Source organism: Enhydra lutris, unplaced genomic scaffold (genome assembly GCF_002288905.1).
Source record: "Enhydra lutris kenyoni isolate GAN:26980312 unplaced genomic scaffold, ASM228890v2 scaffoldscaffold56, whole genome shotgun sequence".
NCBI classification, from domain to species: Eukaryota; Metazoa; Chordata; class Mammalia; order Carnivora; family Mustelidae; genus Enhydra; species Enhydra lutris.
The window spans coordinates 7,129,516-7,150,629 of NW_019154140.1; the positions used below are offsets into that span (position 1 = coordinate 7,129,516).

At 39.0% G+C, this 21,114-nt stretch overlaps 1 protein-coding gene across 1 annotated transcript in view; it reads left to right on the plus strand.

Moving 5' to 3' along the window:
- The window catches only part of LOC111157783 (chromosome unknown C12orf54 homolog), a 33,281-nt gene extending 13,435 nt beyond the window's left edge, over positions 1-19,846 (plus strand). Inside the window, exons 4-7 of the mRNA XM_022519416.1 lie at positions 1,981-2,013; positions 4,040-4,064; positions 5,694-5,742; positions 19,753-19,846. Coding sequence (XP_022375124.1) covers positions 1,981-2,013; positions 4,040-4,064; positions 5,694-5,742; positions 19,753-19,846 — 201 coding nt within the window. The remainder of the gene's footprint in view (positions 1-1,980; positions 2,014-4,039; positions 4,065-5,693; positions 5,743-19,752) is intronic.
- The last annotated feature ends 1,268 nt before the right edge of the window (positions 19,847-21,114 follow it).

A 21,114-nucleotide genomic window follows, 5' to 3' on the forward strand; every position in this document is an offset into this window, starting at 1 on the left:
TGAAAAAATGGGCAGAAGACATGAACAGACACTTCTCCAAAGAACACATACAAGGGGCACCTGGGTGGCTCAGTGGTTAAGCCTCTGCCTTCGGCTCAGGTCATGATCTCAGGGTCTTGGGATCAAGCCCTGCATCGGGCTCTCTGCTCAGCAGGGAGCCTGCTTCCCCCTCTCTCTCTCTGCCTGCCTCTCTGGCTACTTGTGATCTCTGTCTGTAAAATAAATAAATAAAATCTTTAAAAAAAAAAAAAAGAAGACATACAAATAGCTAACAGACACATGAAAAAATGCTCATCATCATTAGCCATAAAGAAATTCAAATCAAAACTACACTGAGATACCACCTTACACCAGCTAGAATGGCAAAAATCAACAAGGCAATAAACAACAAATGCTGGAGAGGTTGTGGAGAAAGGGGAACCTCTTACACTGTTGGTGGGAATTCAAGTTGGTACAGCCACTTCGGAAAACTGTGTGGAGTTTCCTCAAAAAGTTAAAAATAGAGCTACCCTATAACCCAGCAATTGCACTATTGGGTATTTACTCCAAGATACAGATGTAGTGAAAAGAAGGGCCACATGCACCTCAGTGTTCATAGCAGCAATGTCCACAATAGCCAAACTAAGGAAAGAGCAGAGATGTCCATCAACAGATGAATGGATAAAGAAGATGTGGTCCATATACAATGGAATACTATTCAGCCATTAGAAAAGATGAATACCCAACTTTTGCATCAACATGGATGGAACTGAAGGAGATTTTGCTAAGTGAAATAAGTCAACTAGAGAAAGGCAATTATCATATGGTTTCACTTATTTGTGGAACACAAGGAAGAGCATGGAGGACATTTGGAGAAGGAAAGGAAAAATGAAGGGGGGTAATCAGAGTGGGAGAGGAACCATGAGAGAGATAGACTTCAGGAAACAAATGGGGGTTTTAAAGGGGAGGGGGTGATGGGAGGGGTTAGCCTGGTAATAGGTATTAAGGAAGGAACATACTGCATGGAACACTGGGTATTACATGCAAACAATGAATCATGGAACACTACTTCAAAAACTAATGATGTACTGTATGGTGACTAACATAATAAAAAAATTTTTAAATAAAAATATAAAATAAAATGCATAGGATAACTTTTTCATGTTTTTACAACTACTATATTAGCTAAAGGTGAATTGCTTATGTAAGCAACAGAAAACCATCCTGTTGGGAACCAGTACATAACTGGATACCTATGATATTAAAAAGGATGAATGTGATACAACAAAGAGTGAACACAGGCAGTATACAGATAACTGGCATAGTCCACCCCATCGACTATTCAGCTTCCATATGCATCCATAGACACATGTTGAAACTCCTGAGTATCAACAAAAACAAATCTTTACTTCCACCAAACAAGATACAACTATCTATCTCAAAGTCCTCATCCTTTCCCCAAAATGAGGCAACTCAGATTTCCAACAGTCATTATATCCATCCATAGCTTGGTGCAAGTGGAGTTATATATTTAGTTTTACAAAAACTGCCAGAGCTTTTCCCAAAATGATCATACAATTCTATATACCTTCCAACATTGTATGAGTTCTAGCTGTTCTGTATCCTCACCAATATTTGGTGTTGTCCTCCTATGTATTATAATTTAAATACAAATATGTGTTGATTTTAACAGCTATGCTTAGCTTCAGAACAAGGACCAATTAAACCAAATGTAGTAGTGGGTTTAATTTATATTTCTTTCACAACTCAGTCTTCTTTAAATAACTTCCTGCATTTTACCCATCTACCATATGGAGAAATGGTAGCCCAGAAATATATGTAGAGTAGAAGTCAGTGGGATTTATTGTTAAATCTAGGAAGCCATAGTCATCTTGGCATTCACACCCTATAGCCTAATATCTGGAAGAGTCTATATATAAAATTCCTCTGTAATAAAGCCTAGAACATTAATTTTTCATAATTTTTGTGTCTTCTTTTCAGGTGTTAATGGCCTTTAGGGATATACAAAAGGAGGTGAGATTAATATTCAATTCTCTAAATTCCCTGGTCATATCACTTTCCCTTGCTTCCATTTTTACTATACCCTAATGTGATGTTGACCCTGATCAAGGTTTTAGTTTCATTCCTTTATCTAGTGATTTCTCCCTTTATAGAGTTGCACTGACTTGTAAGTTCAGGAAGCTAAGGGAAGAAGAGGTTTAACAACCCCCTTGTGGAAATATAACAGAGAAAATTGTATCTACCAGAACTTCTCTCAGCAAGAATACTCTGTGTAGTTATACAAAACACTAATAAGTGACTGAGTTAGAAGGAGTCCCCAACTGACATGGTACATTTCCTTAATGGGCAAGTACATCTACTAACTGTAGAGAAGTGCAAATTAGAGGCCAGAGTAAATGTCTTTGCTAAATAAAAACATTCCTCCTCCTCTGCTCTTCCTCTATGCAGATTTCAGTCTTTTTCTATACACTGGTCAATATTTTTAAAATATGGTCAAACATGCACTATATTATTGGCCTCTCCCAGACACTGGGTTATTATATTAGCTTGCTCAAGGTCTTGATATATCTGAATCCTACCAAGCCTGCTCTCCCACCTTCCCACCTTTTTTTTTTCTGCCTGGTACAGTGGAGAACAATAAGCACTCTCTACATAATTTCTCATCAGTGACTATTTATATAAGTAAACACATAGCTTAGAACAAGTACTAATATTATAAAACCAAAGTAAATGGGAAACTTTTAGACAGATGTCTTAACCTTTGTTTTTCTGACTAAAGACACAGTTTCATTAAAATTATATTTTAAAACTCTTAGAAATAGTTCTCTCTTCCTAGTTGGCAAGAGGTGATGTATAAATTAACTGAGAAGGCACTGAAAATAAGTTTCCTCTAATTCACTACCTGAACCACTTTTGGCCTTAGAACTGAAACTATTCTATATCCCAAGAAGCTATGCTTTGTATTCTGTTGCTATGTCTGGGACTTACTCTAAGGAAAATTGAAGCAGTCTTTGCCTCCATCTGGCTGCAAGTAAAAGGGGGCACTGGTTAGAGGTCAGAAATTTGATATTTTTACCCAAGCCTTAGGGTCAGAGTGCCTCCACCCTACTTAGAACTTTAGTTCCCTGAGGACTGTATCTCCTCCAGATAGCATTTCAGTTAGTAAAAGGAGGAAACCTGTCTATAAGCGGGACTTGTGTGTGTTTATTTCCATCCTCTCAGGACCTATATATGAAGTTAAAAGTCATCTGATGTCCTCTATGCTGAAGTTCTCTTCTTGTGCTTCTTCATGGGGTCCACCAGAGAAATCCCTGCCCTCAAGGATCCTCCAGGCTGGTACAGCCAAAACAGACACTCTAGTCACAGACTTATTAAGAACAATTTTTGTACTTAAATACTGAGGGAATAATGTCAAGCAAAAGATTATCAGGGAGAGATAGAATGTACTTTCTTTTTGATTAGACAAAGATTAGGACCCATGCCTAGAGCACTATTATGCAGAGAGATGATCTACCAGACTCCTGTTTGCTCTGGGGTCCCAAAGGGTATATCATCACCAGCTGTTTACTCTAGGATGGGTATGAAGGATTTTTTGAAGGTCTTTCAGAGATATTAAAAGGTTCTCCTCAGAGAACCACTGGAGATGCAAAGAGTAAAGGGGCCAGAAAACGGAGAGCAGAAAGGCCAGAAAAAAATAAAAGAGGAGAGACCACTAAATGAGCAATTATGACCATATGAATTGTGTGTCTCCCACCCCTAAAGAGGCCACATCTCATCCTATTTATTTATTATTCAATAAACATTTATTGAGCAGATACTCTATCCAGGGTATTATGTTAAGTGGTTTGGTATGAAGGACACACAAAAAATAAAAGTTCTGCTTTCAGGAAACTTAGAATTTAATTCCATCCCCTAAAAGCCCATAATTTCCCACATAGACATCACTACGTTTGACCAAGTGTACAGCTGTTATACCGAATTTTCAGAGGAGACTAGCCTCTAAGTCTCTGACTCTCCCTGAATTCTCATTATTTTTCAGCTGCAGGAAGATGCTCGGATTCGAGGTAAAAGAACAGTATTCCAAGGTTTGATTAAGCCTATAGTGGTGGGAGGGAAAAAGGAGGAGTTTAACCCAAAGACTCATCTTCCATTTGGCTAAAAGCTGGAGCTGAGGTACTCTTTTCTTCCCCCACCCCTCTCCCCCGCCACCTTCAGCCAAGTGAAACAATGGCTCTCCCTGAACTCCCATGAGCACTGCTAGTCTCTCCTCTGTCCAACCCAATTACCTGGACAGGCTCTTCCCATGGGATGCCTGCCGAGGACCTAAGGATACTCTCAGCACTCAGTAAGACATGGCTCTTTTCAGTAGAGGAGAGACAGCAAGCATAGAGGTTAGCAGCTTCCCAATTCTCCTTTATGGGCTTAGCAGGGCTGGCATAGGGACTAAACAGTGGGGCGGTCAGAACAGAATGCTTATTCAGAGTGGTCAAGTTATAGTTCTCAAATGCCCAGATGCAAATTCCAGTGTTCAAGGAAAATGTTCAAAACACCCAGAAGCCTAGAATTATAGCATAAAAGCCATATCTGGAACACCTTCCTTCATCCACCCATGAAGGAATTTATAAAACAGGGCTTTTCAAACTTCATTATTTTGTGTAAGTATACAAATCACCTGTATACCTTGTCAAAAAGTAGATTCTGATTCAGTAGGTCTAGCATGGACCTAAGATTCTATATTTCTAACAGGTTACAGTGTGATTCCAAAACTGCTGATTCATTCACCAGTATTGAGGACATAAATAACTGAGCCAAGGAAGGAATCAGAGGAATCAGAGGGAGGAGGAAATCAAAAGAGGAATCTAACAAGCCTAGAGGTCTCTCCAGGAATTAAAACTACCCCATGCTTTTCTAGCCTCTCCCCAAAAGAGAGCTCATAAGAGGCCAAAAGTTCTTGGATCTTTAAATACAGCCAGTCTAGAAAGAACCGCCCCCCCAAATCTTTCTCCAAGCCTGTTTAATCACCTCCATTCATCAGAATGTAAAGAATTATGACCAGGTAGCCTCCATCATGAGATACAGAGGATATTTTCTTGGCTGCTGATCCCTAAGGGTCAATAGGCCAAAAGAGCCAAACTTACCTCAGCTTGAAGGATTTTATCATTTATCTAAGAACGGCTGACTTTCAAGAAAGTCACTGCAGGGCTTTGAGAATAATCATCTGATGACCTAGAATATAAAAATGTTGACTTATGATCCCAACTGTTGCTGCTACTAGTTTTCTGCTTCCTAAAATGGTGGGGTGGGGAGGGTGGGGGGATTCAGAATAGGATGAGAATTCAAGCCTCATTGTGTCTATTTTCCAAACAAAAAAGGAGACAGGAAGTGAGAAATCAAGGACCTGGGCCCCAGTGGCAGGGGCTGGGACTGAGACATTTTGCTAACTCCTAATGCCCAGCTATGATTAAACAGATCTGATGGCCATAATTCACTATGGTTTGCAAGTGATCAGATGTCTGGTGCCACATTCTGCAACTGCCTCTCTGACAGGCCTGTAAGTTTTCAGTTTAGTTTAAGTTCTAACTTCTCCTTCCTTGGCTATAGTCCTAAGTAAGGATGTGAGCAGGGCTCAGGGCTCTCAAGGAAACATTTCTAGACCCCTTTAACAGAATGAGTCTTTCATGTGTCCACCTCAGGGATGAGCAGCTGCTCCATGACACCCAGGTCATCTACATCCTGGACTGGGTAAGTATCTCTCTTATGATAATCCCCAAAGGAGATGGCAACTACCAAGATATGGATATTAATGGCTTGGAATATAGCTGGCTCTGAGCCTTGAACTTTCAGAAGCCTGTACTTCCAATATACAACTCTCCTAAAAGGGCAGGAGGTGACCACCCCCCTGCACCATTCTCAACTAATGGTGAACTACAGAACCAGGGCTTCTTCCTCCATCCTCAGCCCCTTCAGAGATACCTGTAACCTCAGGATCAGTCCTGGACCTCACCATAATAGATATGGGGAGATTCGTATCAGAATCTTCAGCTGAGGGAATAAGGGAACACAGAAAGAATGTCAGATAAGGGAAAAAAAGTCATGAAAAAGGAATAAAAAAATTAGAAGGACTTCGAAGAAGGAAATTAATAAAAATTTGAAAGTACAAGGTCCCATCATTGGGAGATGTTGATTTCTTTAAAAAATACACATACACACACTAGGATTGGTTGGCTGGGAAGATGGCAGAGTAGGAGAACCCTAAGCTCACCTTGTTCAATGAATTCAACTAGATTACACTCATATTAGCATAAATAACCCAGAAAATAAATCTGAAGACTGGCAGGACAAACTCCACAACTAAAGGTAGAGAAGAGGCCACATCAAAGAAGGTAGGAAGGGTTAAGACAGAGTCTGGGGGTGACACAAACCATAACTTTCAAGGTGGGGAGGGAGCTGGTGTTGCATAGAAGGGCAAAAACCACCAGGGAGCCAGGAATGGGGAGGATGAATCCCATAACATTTGCCTTTGAAAGCAAGAGGGGCAAAAGCAGCAGGACTTAAAGCCTGAAATTTTAAAAATCAGCCTTCTAGGCTCTGGGAGAGTCCAGAGGATATTAGGAACCTGAGTTCTTAAAGGGAGAGCATGACAAACAGGCTGTACAGATATAGTGTAGAACCGTCAGTGTGAAAAATGCCAGGGCAGAAGGGAGGGAGAGCAATTTTTCATCTCAGAGCATGGCCCACAGAGACAGAGATCACATGGAAACCCCCTTCAGAAACAAAGGAGTTATCAGGCTCTGTTTCCCTCCCCCACCTCCCCTGCACAAACAGCCACCTGTGGGAACCAGCACACTGGTGCCAATACTGATTACCTAACTTGCTTGCACCAAGCCTCCTTAACCCCAAGCTTCAGCAGATCCACTTTCTGAGTCACACTACCATTAATCCCATCACTCCAGGACCCCTTCCCCAGAAGGCCAGTGCAATACATCTCCCAACCTATGCACTTTGAGGGGCCTCAGTTCCATTGACAGGGCATGTCTCATTTCACAAGCAGATCACCAGACATGTTAAAACACACGCCCCCCCCCACCCCGACTCTGCTGGGAACCAAACACTGCCCGCAATGAGCAAAGACAGCCTCTGCAGACAATTAGACTGAAGGTAAAAGAGGACAAGACTCAACAGCAGAGCACATGCAACACACATAGGAGACATTCCCTGAAATGCCAAGCCCTGGGGAAATGGGACACTGCATTGTAGGATACTCAGGTCCTCTTCTTCATAGAGCTATTATCATTAAGATCAGGAGAAGTAGCTGACTTTCCTAACATAGAAACAGACACAAGGATTTAGACAAAAGGAAACTAAGAAATAAGTCCAAAATGAAAGAAAAGGACCAAACCACAACAAGAGATTCAAACAGATGTAAGTTATATGCCTGATAAAAAAAATATATAGGGTAATGATCATAAAGATACTCACTGGATTTGAGAAAAGAGTGAAGGATATCAATGAGACTCTTAGCAAAGATTTTTTTTTTTTAAGAACCAATGAGAGATCAAGAAGACAATAAATGAAATTTAAAATACACTTGGCAGAATAAATAGCAGCCTAGATGGAGCAGAGACACAAATTCATGACCTGTAAGACAGAAGAGTGAAAATTAACCTAACTAAGCAAAGGAGAGGAAAGAAAATTATGCAAATTGAGAGTAGTCTTAGAGAACTCAGTGACTCCATCAAGCATAATAACACTCAGATTATAGGGATCTCAGAAAAAGAAGGGAGAAAAGGGGGTAGAAATTTTTTGAAGAAACAGCTGCTGAAAACTTCCCTAACCTGGGAAACAGATATCTAGATCCCAGAAGCACAGAGACTCCCTGAAACATTCAATCCAAAGAGATCCACACCAAGACAAATGGTAATTAAAATGGCAAAAAGTAAGAGAATGGTCAAGTTTTATTCTTCTACATATAGCTGTAAAATTTTCCCAGCACCATTTATTGAAGAGACTGTCTTTTTTCCACTATATATTTTTTCCTGTTTTGTTGAAGATTATTTGACCACAGAGTTGAGGGTCCATATCTGGGCTCTCTAGTCTGTTCAACTGGTCTATGTGTCTGTTTTTATGCCAGTACCATGCTGTCTTGGTGATCGCAGCTTTGTAGTAAAGCTTGAAATCAGGTAACATGATGCCCCCAGTTTTATTTTTGTTTTTCAACATTTCCTTAGCAATTTGGGGTCTCTTCTTGATTCCATACAAATTTTAGGATTATTTGCTCCAGCTCTTTGAAAAATACCGGTGGAATTTTGATCGGAATGGCATTAAAAGTATAGATTGCTCTAGGCAGTATAGATATTTTAACAAAGTTTATTCTTCCGATCCAAGAGCATGGAATGGTCTTCCATCTTTTTGTGTCTTCTTCAATTTCTTTCATAAATGTTCTGTAGTTCCTCGATTATAGATCCTTTACCTCTTTGGTTAGGTTTATTCCCAGTTATCTTACATTCTCTTACACCATACACAAAGGAAAGCTCGAAATGGATAAAAGACCTCAACATGAGACAGGAATCCATCAGAATCCTAGAGGAGAACATAGGCAGTAACCTCTTCGATATCAGCCACAGCAACTTCTTCAAGACATGTCTCCAAAGGCAAAGGAAACAAAAGTGAAAATAAACTTTTGGGACTTCATCAAAATCAAAAGCTTCTGCACAGCAAAGGAAACAGTCAACAAAACAAAGAGGCAACCCACGGAATGGGAGAAGATATTTGCAAATGACAGTACAGACAAAAGGTTGATATCCAGGATCTATAAAGAACTTCTCAAACTCAACACACACAAAACAGACAATCATATCAAAAAATGGGAAGATATGAACAGACACTTCTCCAATGAAGACATACAAATGGCTATCAGACACATGAAAAAATGTTCATCATCACGAGCCATCAGGGAGGTTCAAATTAAAACCACATTGAGATATCACCTTACACAAGTTAGAATGGCCAAAATTAGCAAGACAAGAAACAACATGTGTTGGAGAGGATGTGGAGAAAGGGGAACCCTCTTACACTGTTGGTGGGAATGCAAGTTGGTGCAGCCTCTTTGGAGAACAGTGTGGAGATTCCTCAAGAAATTAAAAATAGAGCTTCCCTATGACCCTGCCATTGCACTACTGGGTATTTATGCCAAAGATACGGATGTAGTGAAAAGAAGGGCCATCTGTACCCCAATGTTTATAGCAGCAATGGCCACGGTCACCAAACTGTGGAAAGAACCAAGATGCTCTTCAACGGACGAAGGGATAAGGAAGATGTGGTCCATATACACTATGGAGTATTATGCCTCCATCAGAAAGGATGAATACCCAACTTTTGTAGCAACATGGATGGGACTGGAAGAGATTATGCTGAGTGAAATAAGTCAAGCAGAGAGAGTCAATTATCATATGGTTTCACTTATTTGTGGAGCATAAAAAAAATAGCATGGAGGACAAGGGGAAGTTAGAGAGAAGGGAGTTGGGGGAAATTGGAAGGGGAGGTGAACCATGAGAGACTATGGACTCTGAAAAACAATCTGAGGGGTTTGAAGCAGCGTGGGGTGGGAGGTTGGGGGAACCAGGTGGTGGGTATTGGAGAGGGCACGGATTGCATGGAGCACTGGGTGTGGTGCAAAAACAAGGAATACTGTTATGCTGAAAAAAAATTTTTTTTTTAAATATAAAAAAAAAAGATCAAAAGCTTCTGCACAGCAAAGGAAACAGTCAACAAAACAAAGAGGCAACCCCGGAATGGGAGAAGATATTTGCAAATGACTATACAGACAAAAGGTTGATATCCAGGATCTATAAAGAACTTCTCAAACTCAACACACACAGAACAGATAATCATGTTTAAAAATGGGCAGAGGACATGAACAGACACTTCTCCAATGAAGACATACAAATGGCTATCAGACACATGAAAAAATGTTCATCATCACGAGCCATCAGGGAGATTCAAATTAAAACCACATTGAGATACCACCTTATACCACTTAGAATGGCCAAAATTAGCAAGACAGGAAACAACATGTGTTGGAGAGGATTTGGTGAAAGGGGAACCCTGTTAAACTGTTGGTGGGAATGCAAGTTGGTGCAGCCACTTTGGAGAACACTGTGGAGATTCCTCAAGAAATTAAAAATAGAGCTTCCCTATGACCCTGCCATTGCACTACTGGGTATTTACCCCAAAGATACAGATGGAGTGAAAAGAAGGGCCATCTGTACCCCAATGTTTATAGCAGCAATGGCCATGGTCGCCAAACTGTGGAAAGAACCAAGATGCCCTTCAATGGACGAATGGATAAGGAAGATGTGGTCCATATACACTAAGGAGTATTATGCCTCCATCAGAAAGGATGAATACCCAACTTTTGTAGCAACATGGACGGGACTGGAAGAGATTATGCTGAGTGAAATAAGTCAAACAGAGAGAGTCAATTATCATATGGTTTCACTTACTTGTGGAGCATAACAAATAGCATGGAGGACAAGGGGAGTTAGAGAGGAGAAGGGAGTTGGGGGAAATTGGAAGGGGAGGTGAACCATGAGAGACCATGGACTCTGAAAAACAATCTGAGCGGTTTGAAGCAGTGGGTTGGTGGGGGGAGGCTGGGGGATCCAGGTGGTGGGTATTAGAGAGGGCACGGATTGCATGGAGCACTGGGTGTGGTGCAAAAACAAGGAATACTGTTATGCTGAAAATAAAAAAAATAAAAAAATAAAGAATATATCTCCCTACTCCTTAAGTGGGAGGTTTATATAACATTATTATATGGATGTACTTTCATTAGTTTTAAGAAATGTGCCATTGTAATGTAAGATGTCAATAAAAGAGTAAAGAAAGAAAAAAAAGAATAAAAATAAAAAACACAAAAGCAGTGAAATAAGTACTTCTATAAAAATCAGTCAAGGGATGCAAAGAATAAAGGAATGTAAAATATGACACAATATACCTAAGGTATGGTGGGGGAGGGACATAAAGAATGGGTTCAAATTTCCTTTTAAAATATTTTATTTAATTACAATTTATTTATTTGAGAGAGAGCAAGAAAACACAAGCAGGGGGAGGGTCAGAAGGAGAGAGAGAAGCAGGCTCTCCACTGAGCAGGGATCCCCATGTGGGGCTCAATCCCAGGACCCTGGGAGAATGGGTTCAAACTTAAGCAACCATCAACTTAATATAGATTTCTACATGCAAAAGATGTTATACAAAAATCTAATGGTAACCACAAATCAAAAACCAGTAATATATATGCAAGGAATAAAGAGAAAGAAATCCAAGTATATCACTACAGAAAGCCAAAAAAAAAAAAAAAGAAAGAAAAAAACAAGAGAAGGATCAGAGTAAATCTATAGAGACAACCACAAAATAAGTAACAAAATGGCAACAAATACATATCTATCAATAATTACATTGAAGGTAAATGGACTATATGCTCCAATAAAAAGACATACAAAGACAGAGTAGTTTTAAAAAAAAAAATCTCCAAAACTAACAAGACAGAAAACAACAAGTGTTGGAGAGGATGTGGAGAAAGGGGAATCCTCTTACACTGCTGGTGGGAATGCAAGTTGATGCAGCCACTTTGGAAAACAGTGTGGAGATTCCTTAAGAAAGTAAAAATAGAGCTTCCCTATAACCCTGCAATTGTGCTACTGGGTATTTACCCCAAAGATACAGATGTAGTGAAAAGAAGGACCATCTGTACCCCAATGTTCATAGCAGCAATGGCCATGGTGCCAAACTGTGGAAAGAACCAAGATGCCCTTCAACAGATGAAGGGATAAAGAAGATATGCTCCATATATACAATGGAGTATTATGCCTCCATCAGAAAGGATGAATACTCAACTTTTGTATTAACATGGATGGGACTGGAGGAGATTATGCTGAGTGAAGTAAGTCAAGCAGAGAGAGTCAATTATATGGTTTCACCTAATTGTGGAGCATAAGGAATAACACAGAGGACATGGGGATATGGAAAGGAGAAGGGAGTTGGAGGAAATTAGATGGGGAGATGAACCATGAGAGACTGGGGACTCAGAGGAACTAACTGAGGGTTTTGGAGGGGTGGGGGGTAAGGGTTTGGGTGAGCCTGTTGGAGGGTATTATGGAGGGCACGTATTGCATGGAGCACTGGGTGTGGTACATAAACAATGAATCCTGGAACACTGAAAAGAAATTTAAAAAATAAATAAAAATTTTTAAAAAATCATCTGCCTACAAGAGACTCATTTCAGATCAGAGACACCTGCAGATTAAAAGTAAGGAGGTGGAGAAATATTTATCATGCAAATGGAAGTGAAAAGAAAGCCTAGGTAGCAACATTTACATCAGAGAAACTAGACTTTAAAATAAATACTATATTCCCACCAACAATGTAAGGGGAATCCCTTTCTCCACATCCTCCCCAATACCTGTTTTTTCCTGTTCTGTTAATTTTTGCCATTCTAACTGGTGTAAGGTGGTATCTCCATGTGGTTTTGATTTGTATTTCCCTGATGGCTAATGATGATGAACATTTTTTCATGTGTCTGTTAGCCATTTATATGTCTTCTCTGGAAAACTGTCTGTTCATGTCTTCTGCCCATTTCTTGACTAGATTATTTATTTTTTGGGTGTTGGTTTCACTCATAAGTGGAATACAAGGAATAGTGCACAGGACCACAGGGGAAAGGAGGGAAAACTGAATGGGAAAAAGTAAGAGAGACAAACAAACCATGAGAGACTCTGGACTCTTGGAAACTGAGGGTTACAGAAGGGAGGAGGGTGATGGGTATTAAGGAGGGCACGTGTTGTGATGAGCATGGGTGTTATATGCAACTAATGATTAACTGAACACTACATCAAAAACTAATGATGTATTATATGCTGGCTAACTGAACATAATAATAAATGAATGAATAAATAAATAAATAAATAAAGTCCTACACCAGAGGAAAAGTAAATAAAATAAAATAAAATAAAATAAAAAGGGGCAACTAAATGGAAAAATAAGAAAAAATAAAAAAATAATTAAAACAAAGACTGCAACGAGAGACAAAGAAAGACACTATATAATAATAAAGAGGACAATCAAACAAGAACATACAACAGTTGTAAATATTTAGACCCAACATGAGTGCACTCAAATACATAAAACAGTTAATAACAAAGATAAAGGAAATAATAACAACAGAATGATAGTAGGGGACTCTAACTCCCCATTTACACTGATGGACAGATCATCCAAACAGAACATCAGCAAGAAGACAGTGGTTCTGATAACACACTGGACCAGATGTATTTAACAGACATATTCAGAACATTCCATTCAAAAACAGCAGGATATACATTCTTTTCCAGTGCACAAGGAGCATTCTCCAGAACATACATCACATATTAGGCCACAAAACAAGTCTCAACAAATTCAAAAAGATTAAAGTCATATCATGCATCTTTTCTGACCACAATTGCTATGAAACTAAAATCAACCACAAGAAAAAAATCTGAAAAACCCTAAAAACATGGACGTTAAACAACATACTACCAAACAATGAGTGGGTAAACCAAGAAATCAAAGAAGAAATCCAAAAATACATGGAAACAAATGAAAATGAAAACACAACAGTCCGAAACCTCTGGGATAAAGCAAAAGCAGTTCTAGAAGGGACGTTCATAGTAATACAGGCCTAACTCAAGAAGCAAGAAAAATCTCAAATAAACAACCAAAACTTACACCTAAAGAAGTTAGAGCAAGAACAACAAAGAAAACCTAAAGCCAGCATATAAAAAGAAATAATAAAGATTAGAGGAGAAATAAATGATATAGAAACAAAAAACAAACAAAAAAATACAATAGAACAGATCAATGAAAACAGGAGCTGATTCTTTGAAAAGATCAACAAAATTGATAGGTCTCTAGCCAGGCTCCTCAAAAAAAGAGGAACCAAATAAACAAAATCACTAATGAAAGAGGAGAAAAAATAACAAACACCATAGAAATACAAACAATTGTAACAGGATATTATGGAAACCCATACACCAACAAAATGGACAACTTAGAAGAAATGGATAAATTCCTAGAAACACATAACCTGCCAAAACTAAAGCAGAACAAAATAGAAAATTTGAACAGAACAATTACCAGCAATGACACTGAATCAGTAATCAAAAAACTCCCATAAAACAAAATTCTAGGAACAGATGGCTTCACAGGCAAATTCTACCAAATACTCAAAGAAGAGTTCTTCAACTATTCTTCAACTATTCCAAAAAATAGGAGCGTAAGGAAAACTTCCAAAATCATTCCAAGAGGCAGGTATCACCCTGATACTGAAACCAGATGAAAACACCACACACAAAAAAAGAAAATACAGGCAAACATCCCTTGTGAATATAGATGCAAAAATCTTCAATAAAATATTAGCAAACTGATCCAACATACACTAAAAAAAAAAAATCATACACCATGATCCAGTGGGATTTATTCCTAGGATGCAAGGTTGATCCTTGCACAAAACAATCAATGTGATATGTCACATCAGTAAGAAAGGATAAAAAAACATATTATCAATCCAACAGATGCAGAAAAAGCATTTGATGAAGGATAACATTCACTCATGATAAAAACCTTCTGCAAAGCAGGTCTAGAGGGAACATACCTCAACATAATAAAGTCTTTATATGAAAAGCCCACAGTAACGTAATACTCAATGGTGATTAAAACTGAGAGCTTTTCCCATAAGATCAGAACAAAATGAAAATATCCATTCTTACCACTTCTATTCAACATAGTACTGGATGTCCTAGCCACAGCAATTAAACATAAAAAAATAAAAGACATCCAGATTGCTAAGGAAGAATTAAAATTTTCACTATTTGCAGATGACATGATACTATATAGAAAAAAATGTAAAGACTCCACCAAAATATAGTAGAACTGATAGATGAATTCAGTAAAGTCTCAGGACATAAAATCAATGTACAAAAAAAAATCTGTTGCATTCCTATACACTAAAAATGAAGCAGCAGAAAGAGAAATTAAGAAAACAATCCCCTTTACAACTACACCAAAAACAAGAAAATATCTAGGAAATAAACTTAACCAAAGAGGTGAAAAACCTGCACTCTGAAAACTATAAAACACTGATGAAATTCAAGATGACACACAGAAATGAAAAGACATTCCATGTCCACGGGTTAGAAGAAAGGATATTAAAATTCTACACATTTAATCTACACATTTAATGCAATGCCTATCAAAATGCCAACAGCTTGAAACCAGGCAACGTGACGCCCCCAGTTTTTTTTTTTTTTTTAAACATTTCCTTAGCAATTCGGTGTCTCTTCTTGGTCCACACATAATTTAGGATTGTTTGCTCCAGCTCTTTGAAAAATGCGAGTGGAATTTTGATCGGAATGGCATTGAAAGTATAGATTGCTCTAGGTAATATAGACATTTTAACAATGTTTATTCTTCCAATCCATGAGCATGGAATAGTCTTCCATCTTTTTGTGTCTTCTTCAATTTCTTTCATGAGTGTTCTATAGTTCTTTGAGTACAGATCCTTTACCTCTTTGGTTAGTTTTATTCCCAAGGGTGCTATAGTAAATGGAATCGATTCTCTAATTTCCCTTTCCGTATTTTCATTGTTAGTGTATAAGAAAGCCACTGATTTCTGTACATTGACTTTGTATCCTGCCACGTTACTGAATTGCTGTATGAGTTCTAGTAGTTTGGGGGTGGTGTCTTTTGGGTTTTCCATATAAAGTAACATGTCATCTGTGAAGAGAAAGAGTTTGACTTCTTCACTGCCAATTTGAATACATTTTATTTCTCTTTGTTGTCTGATTGCTGTTGCTAGGACTTCTAATACTATGTTGAACAAGAGTGGTGAGAGTGGGCATCCTTGTTGTGTTACTGATCTCAAAGGGAAGGCTGTCAGCTTTTCCCCATACAGGATAAGATTAGCTGTGGGTTTTTCATAGATAGATTTTATGAAGTTGAGGAATGTTCCCTCTATCCCTATACTTTGAAGCGTTTTAATCAGAAACAGATGTTGTATCTTGTCAAATGCTTTTTCTGCATCAATTGAGAAGACCATGTGGTTCTTCTCTCTTCTCTTATTGATTTGTTCTGTCACATTGATTGATTTGCAAATGTTGAACCACCCTTGTATCCCATGGATAAATCCCACCTGGTCATGGTAGATAATCTTTTTCATGTACTGTTGGATCCTATTAGCTAGGATCTTGTTGAAAAACTTAGCACCCATATTCATCAGGGATTTTGGTCTGAAATTCTCCTTTTTGGTGGGGTCTTTGCCTGGTTTGGGGATCAAGGTAATGCTGGTTTCATAATAAAAGTCTGGAAGTTTTCCTTCTTCTTCAATTTTTTGAAACAGCTTCCGAAGAATAGGTATTATTTCTTCTTTGAAAAGTTTAGTAGAATTCCCCAGGGAATTCGTCAGGTCCTGGGCTCTTGTTTTTTGGGAGGTTTTTGACCACTGCTTCAATCTCATTACTAGGTATTGGTCTATTCAGGTTGTCAATTTCTTCCTGATTCAGTTTTGGAAGCTTATAGGTTTCTAGGAATGCATCCATTTCATCTAGGTTGCTTAACTTATTGGCATATAACTGTTGATAATAATTTCTGATTATTGTTTCTATTTCCTTGGTGTTAGTCATGATCTCTCCCTTTTCATTCACAATTTTATTAATTTGGGTCCTCTCTCTTTTCTTTTGGATTAGTTTGGCCAATGGTTTATTGATCTTATTGATTCTTTCAAAAAAACAGCTTCTAGTTTTGTTGATGCGTTCTACTGTATCCCTAGTTTGTATCTCACTGATCTCTACTCTGATCTTGATTATTTCCCTTCTTTTGTGTGGGGTTGGCTTAATTTGTTGTTGATTCTCCAGTTCTTTAAGGTGTAAAGACAGCTGGTGTAATCTGGATTTTTCAGGTTTTTTGAGGGTGGCTTGGATGGCTATGTATTTCCCCCTTCGGACCGCTTTTGCTGTATCCCATAGGTTTTGGACTGAAGTTACTACAAAGCTGTGATCACCAGGACAGCATGGTACTGACACAAAAACATATACATAGACCAGTGGAACAGAGTAGAGAGCCCAAATATGGACCCTCAACTCTATCGTCAAATAATCTTCAACAAAGCAGGAAAAAATATCCAGTGGAAAAAAGACAGTCTCTTCAATAAATGGTGATATGAAAATTGGACAGCTATGTGTAGAATGAAACTCGACCATTCTCTTACACCATACACAAAGATAAACTAGAAATGGATAAAAGACCTCAACGTGAGGCAGAAATCCATCAGAATCCTAAAGGACAACATAGGCCGTAACCTATTCAACATCGGCCACAGCAACTTCTTTCAAGATATGTCTCCAAAGGCAAAGGAAACAAAAGCAAAAATGAACTTTTGGGACTTCATCAAGATCAAAGCTTCTGCAGAGCAAAGGAATCAGTCAACAAAACAAAGAGGCAACCCATGGAATGGGAGAAGATATTCGCAAATGACACTATAGACAAAGGGCTGATATCCAAGATCTATAAAGAACTCCTCAAACTCAACACACACAAAACAAATAATCATGTCAAAAAATGGGCAGAAGACATGAACAGCCACTTCTCCAAAGAAGACATACAAATGGCCAACAGACACATGAAAAAATCTTCATCACACTAGCCATCAGGGAGATTCAAATCAAAACCACCTTATACCAGTTAGAATGGCCAAAATGAACAAGACAGTAAACAACATGTGCTGGAGACGATGTGGAGAAAGGGGAACCCTCTTACACTGTTGGTGGGAATGCAAACTGGTACAGCCACTTTGGAAAACAGTGTGGAGATTCCTTAAGAAATTAAAAATAGAGCTACCCTATGACCCTGCAATTGCACTACTGGGTATTTACCCCAAAGATACAGATGTAGTGAAAAGAAGGGCCATATGTACCCAAAGGTTCCAAGCATCAATGGCCACAATCACCAAACTGTGGAAAGAGCCAAGATGCCCTTCAACAGATGAATGGATAAAGAAGATGTGGTCCATATATACAATGGAATATTATTAATCCATCAAAAGAATAAAATCTTGCAATTTGCAACAACATTAATAGAGCTAGAGTGTATAATACCAAGCAAAACAAGTCAAAGACAAATGCCATATGATTTCACTCATGTATGGAATTTAAGAAACAAAACAAGCAAAGGAAAAAAGAGAGAGAAAGGAAAACAAACCAAGAATCTGATTCTTAACTATAGGGGAAAAAACTGAAGGTTAGGGGTGCCTGGGTGGCTCAGTGGGTTAAGCTTCTGCCTTTAACTCAGGTCATGATCTCAGGGTCCTGGGATCGAGCACCACATTGGGATCTCTGCTCAGCATGGAGCCTGCTTCCCCCGCCCCCCGCCTGCCTCTCTGCTTACTTGTTATCTTTCTCTGTCAAATAAATAAATAGAATCTTAAAAAAAAAAAAAACTTAAGGTTACCAGAGGGCAGGTAGATGGGGGATGGGTGAAATAGGTGATGGGGATTAAAGACTACACTTAACATGATTAAAAAACAAAAAGTCTAGGGGTGCCTGGGTGGCTCAGTGGCTTGGGCCTCTGCCTTCGGCCCGGGTCATGGTCTCAGGGTCCTGGGATCGAGCCCCACATCGGGCTCTTTGCTCAGCGGGGAGCCTGCTTCCCCTTCTCTCTCTGCCTGCCTCCCTGCCTACTTGTGATCTCTCTCTCTCTCTCTCAAATAAAAAAAAAAAGTCTAGGAGTAAAAAAGATCAGGCAATAATACCAGAGATTTAACTTAGACATTAGGAATAACTTCCCAATAATGACAGCTAAGAAACAAGAGGACTAGATAGTCAAGAAGGATTGCAGCATCATGTTCTTCAGAGGACTATAGATATCTTTTTAAAAACAGTTTGATATGTTTCAGATATGGTCCTTCATGAACCAGGAAATGAAAATGAACTTCCTCCCTGATCCCCGTTTGAAGCATTTGGTCCTTTTTCAGACAGCTGGCCATAAAGTTGGAAATAAAAACAATTCCTCTTAAAATGATAGGTCATTATACTTTAAACTGATCAGTGCTAAAACCATGAAAGGAATAACTGATAGGTATTCTCTTAATTACATATATTTTAAATGTAATTATTGTAAACCTTTACATATGAGGAGCACTTTAGTTTTGTCAAAACCATATTCAGGGTGACTCAGTTGGCTGGGTATCCAACTTTTGATTTCAGCTCAGGTTATGATCTCAGGGTCATGGTATTAAGCTCTCTGCCCAGCTCTGTGCTTAGTGGAGTCTGCTTCTCTCCCTCTTCCTCTGCCCCTCCCCATACACCATCTCTCTCTTTCTCACTCTCTCGCTCTCTCTCAAATAAATAAATCTTTAAACATATTCAACCTAAGATTTTACTTAATTTTAATATTCCTCTGAGGCAAGCATGAAGAATTGTCCTGATTTTCCTATTGAAGACCCAAGCTCTGATAAACTATGATGCTCCATTTCCTAAGACCCAGCAAAGGCTATTCCCTGTGGGCCACATGATCATCAGAGATTTGCAAGTTCCAAAGCTAGAGATGCCCATTCTTGGTGGAATGTGATAATAAATCCTTAAGGACAGTGGAGGCCAGGGAAGAGAGGGTGGGGAGGATGGGATCTTTCTTCATCATATATTCACAACCTTCTCTTATTTGGTACAGAAGTGTTGGGCCTCCAGATTCTGGGATGGCCCTAAATTTGAGAAGCACTGGACAACAGCCATCGAGAGTCCACCCGCACAACTTAAGAAGATAGTTCTCTGATCAATCAGCTTGCTACCCTGGACCCTAGCCCTACAATCAAGAAAGGAAGGCCTCTTCTGCTTCTGCCAGGTATTTTGCCAACATGGCCTTTCCCATTAGCTCCAATCTGCCCATTCTTCTACAGTTAGGAAACCAGGCCTCATGAGTCCTCACTCTAACATGGCAGAGCAGCACTAAACCAAGCAAGTGTGCTCTAATACATGGGACAAGGAGTAAGAGAGTGGAAGGCTGAGGGCAGGATCAAGCCACAGTTTCTTGTTCTCTTTGATCAATACAAAGAGTCAGAATTTATCAGGTGTGGATGGTTCCTATATAGGGAAAAACATGGAGAGACAAGTATAGGATAAAGAGATGGAAATGTAGGAAATTTTAAAAACATACTAAGAAATGTCAGGCCCATTATTCCCTTCTAGAAAGTGCTCTGGACACTTTAATTACTTTGGGGGCTTAATTCAGACTCAAGAGTTAAACACAGTAGGTCCATAATAGACTCCATTGTCAAGATTTTCATTAATAAAGTACTTGAGTGTGCTGCCATTGAGGGCTCAAAGGCACTGCTTGAGTGACATTTGAATATGACAAAGTTCCCTACTCTCTAGTTTCATCTGACACCTAATATTATATAAAGAAGACTGTCTCAGATGCTCACCTGTGGCATATACTAAGCTAGCCACACTCTCTATTTGGCCTGACCTAGGACTTACTGGGAATTCCTTTCAAGACAGAGTCTGAGTGATGGGTGATGAAGAAAAGCAGGCTCATCTGCATGTGTCTAAGTACAGTAACTGTGTACTTTCTTGAACAGCCCCCTTTCAAATACTTTATCCCATATTTATTCCCCATATATTAGCAAAATTCACAAAATGTTCCAATATTTTGGCAAAAAGTTACAGCTTTCTGAAAGAATACATATACTTACAAAACCTCTGTCATCATTCAAAATTCAACTTGGTTCAGAATTTAAGGCAGGGAGCTTCCTTTCTCTCAGTACAACATAGGAAGCAATGTAGGATACCAAAGAGTGAACACTACATAGAAAGATGGTATACAACCAGCATATCTCCTCCCTTACTCCATGTTGGATATCCGGGGATAGGGTCATGATGGCAGTGCCACCTGCCTACTGAACCAAATTTCTTTCATTTTCATTCATGTGACTATGACATCTAGGGCACAGCTTTGGTTGCCTGAAAAGGAGAAGTTATTAGGCAGACATCACCACTGCCCAGAAGAGAAAGTGATATTCATGGGCAGAGATGC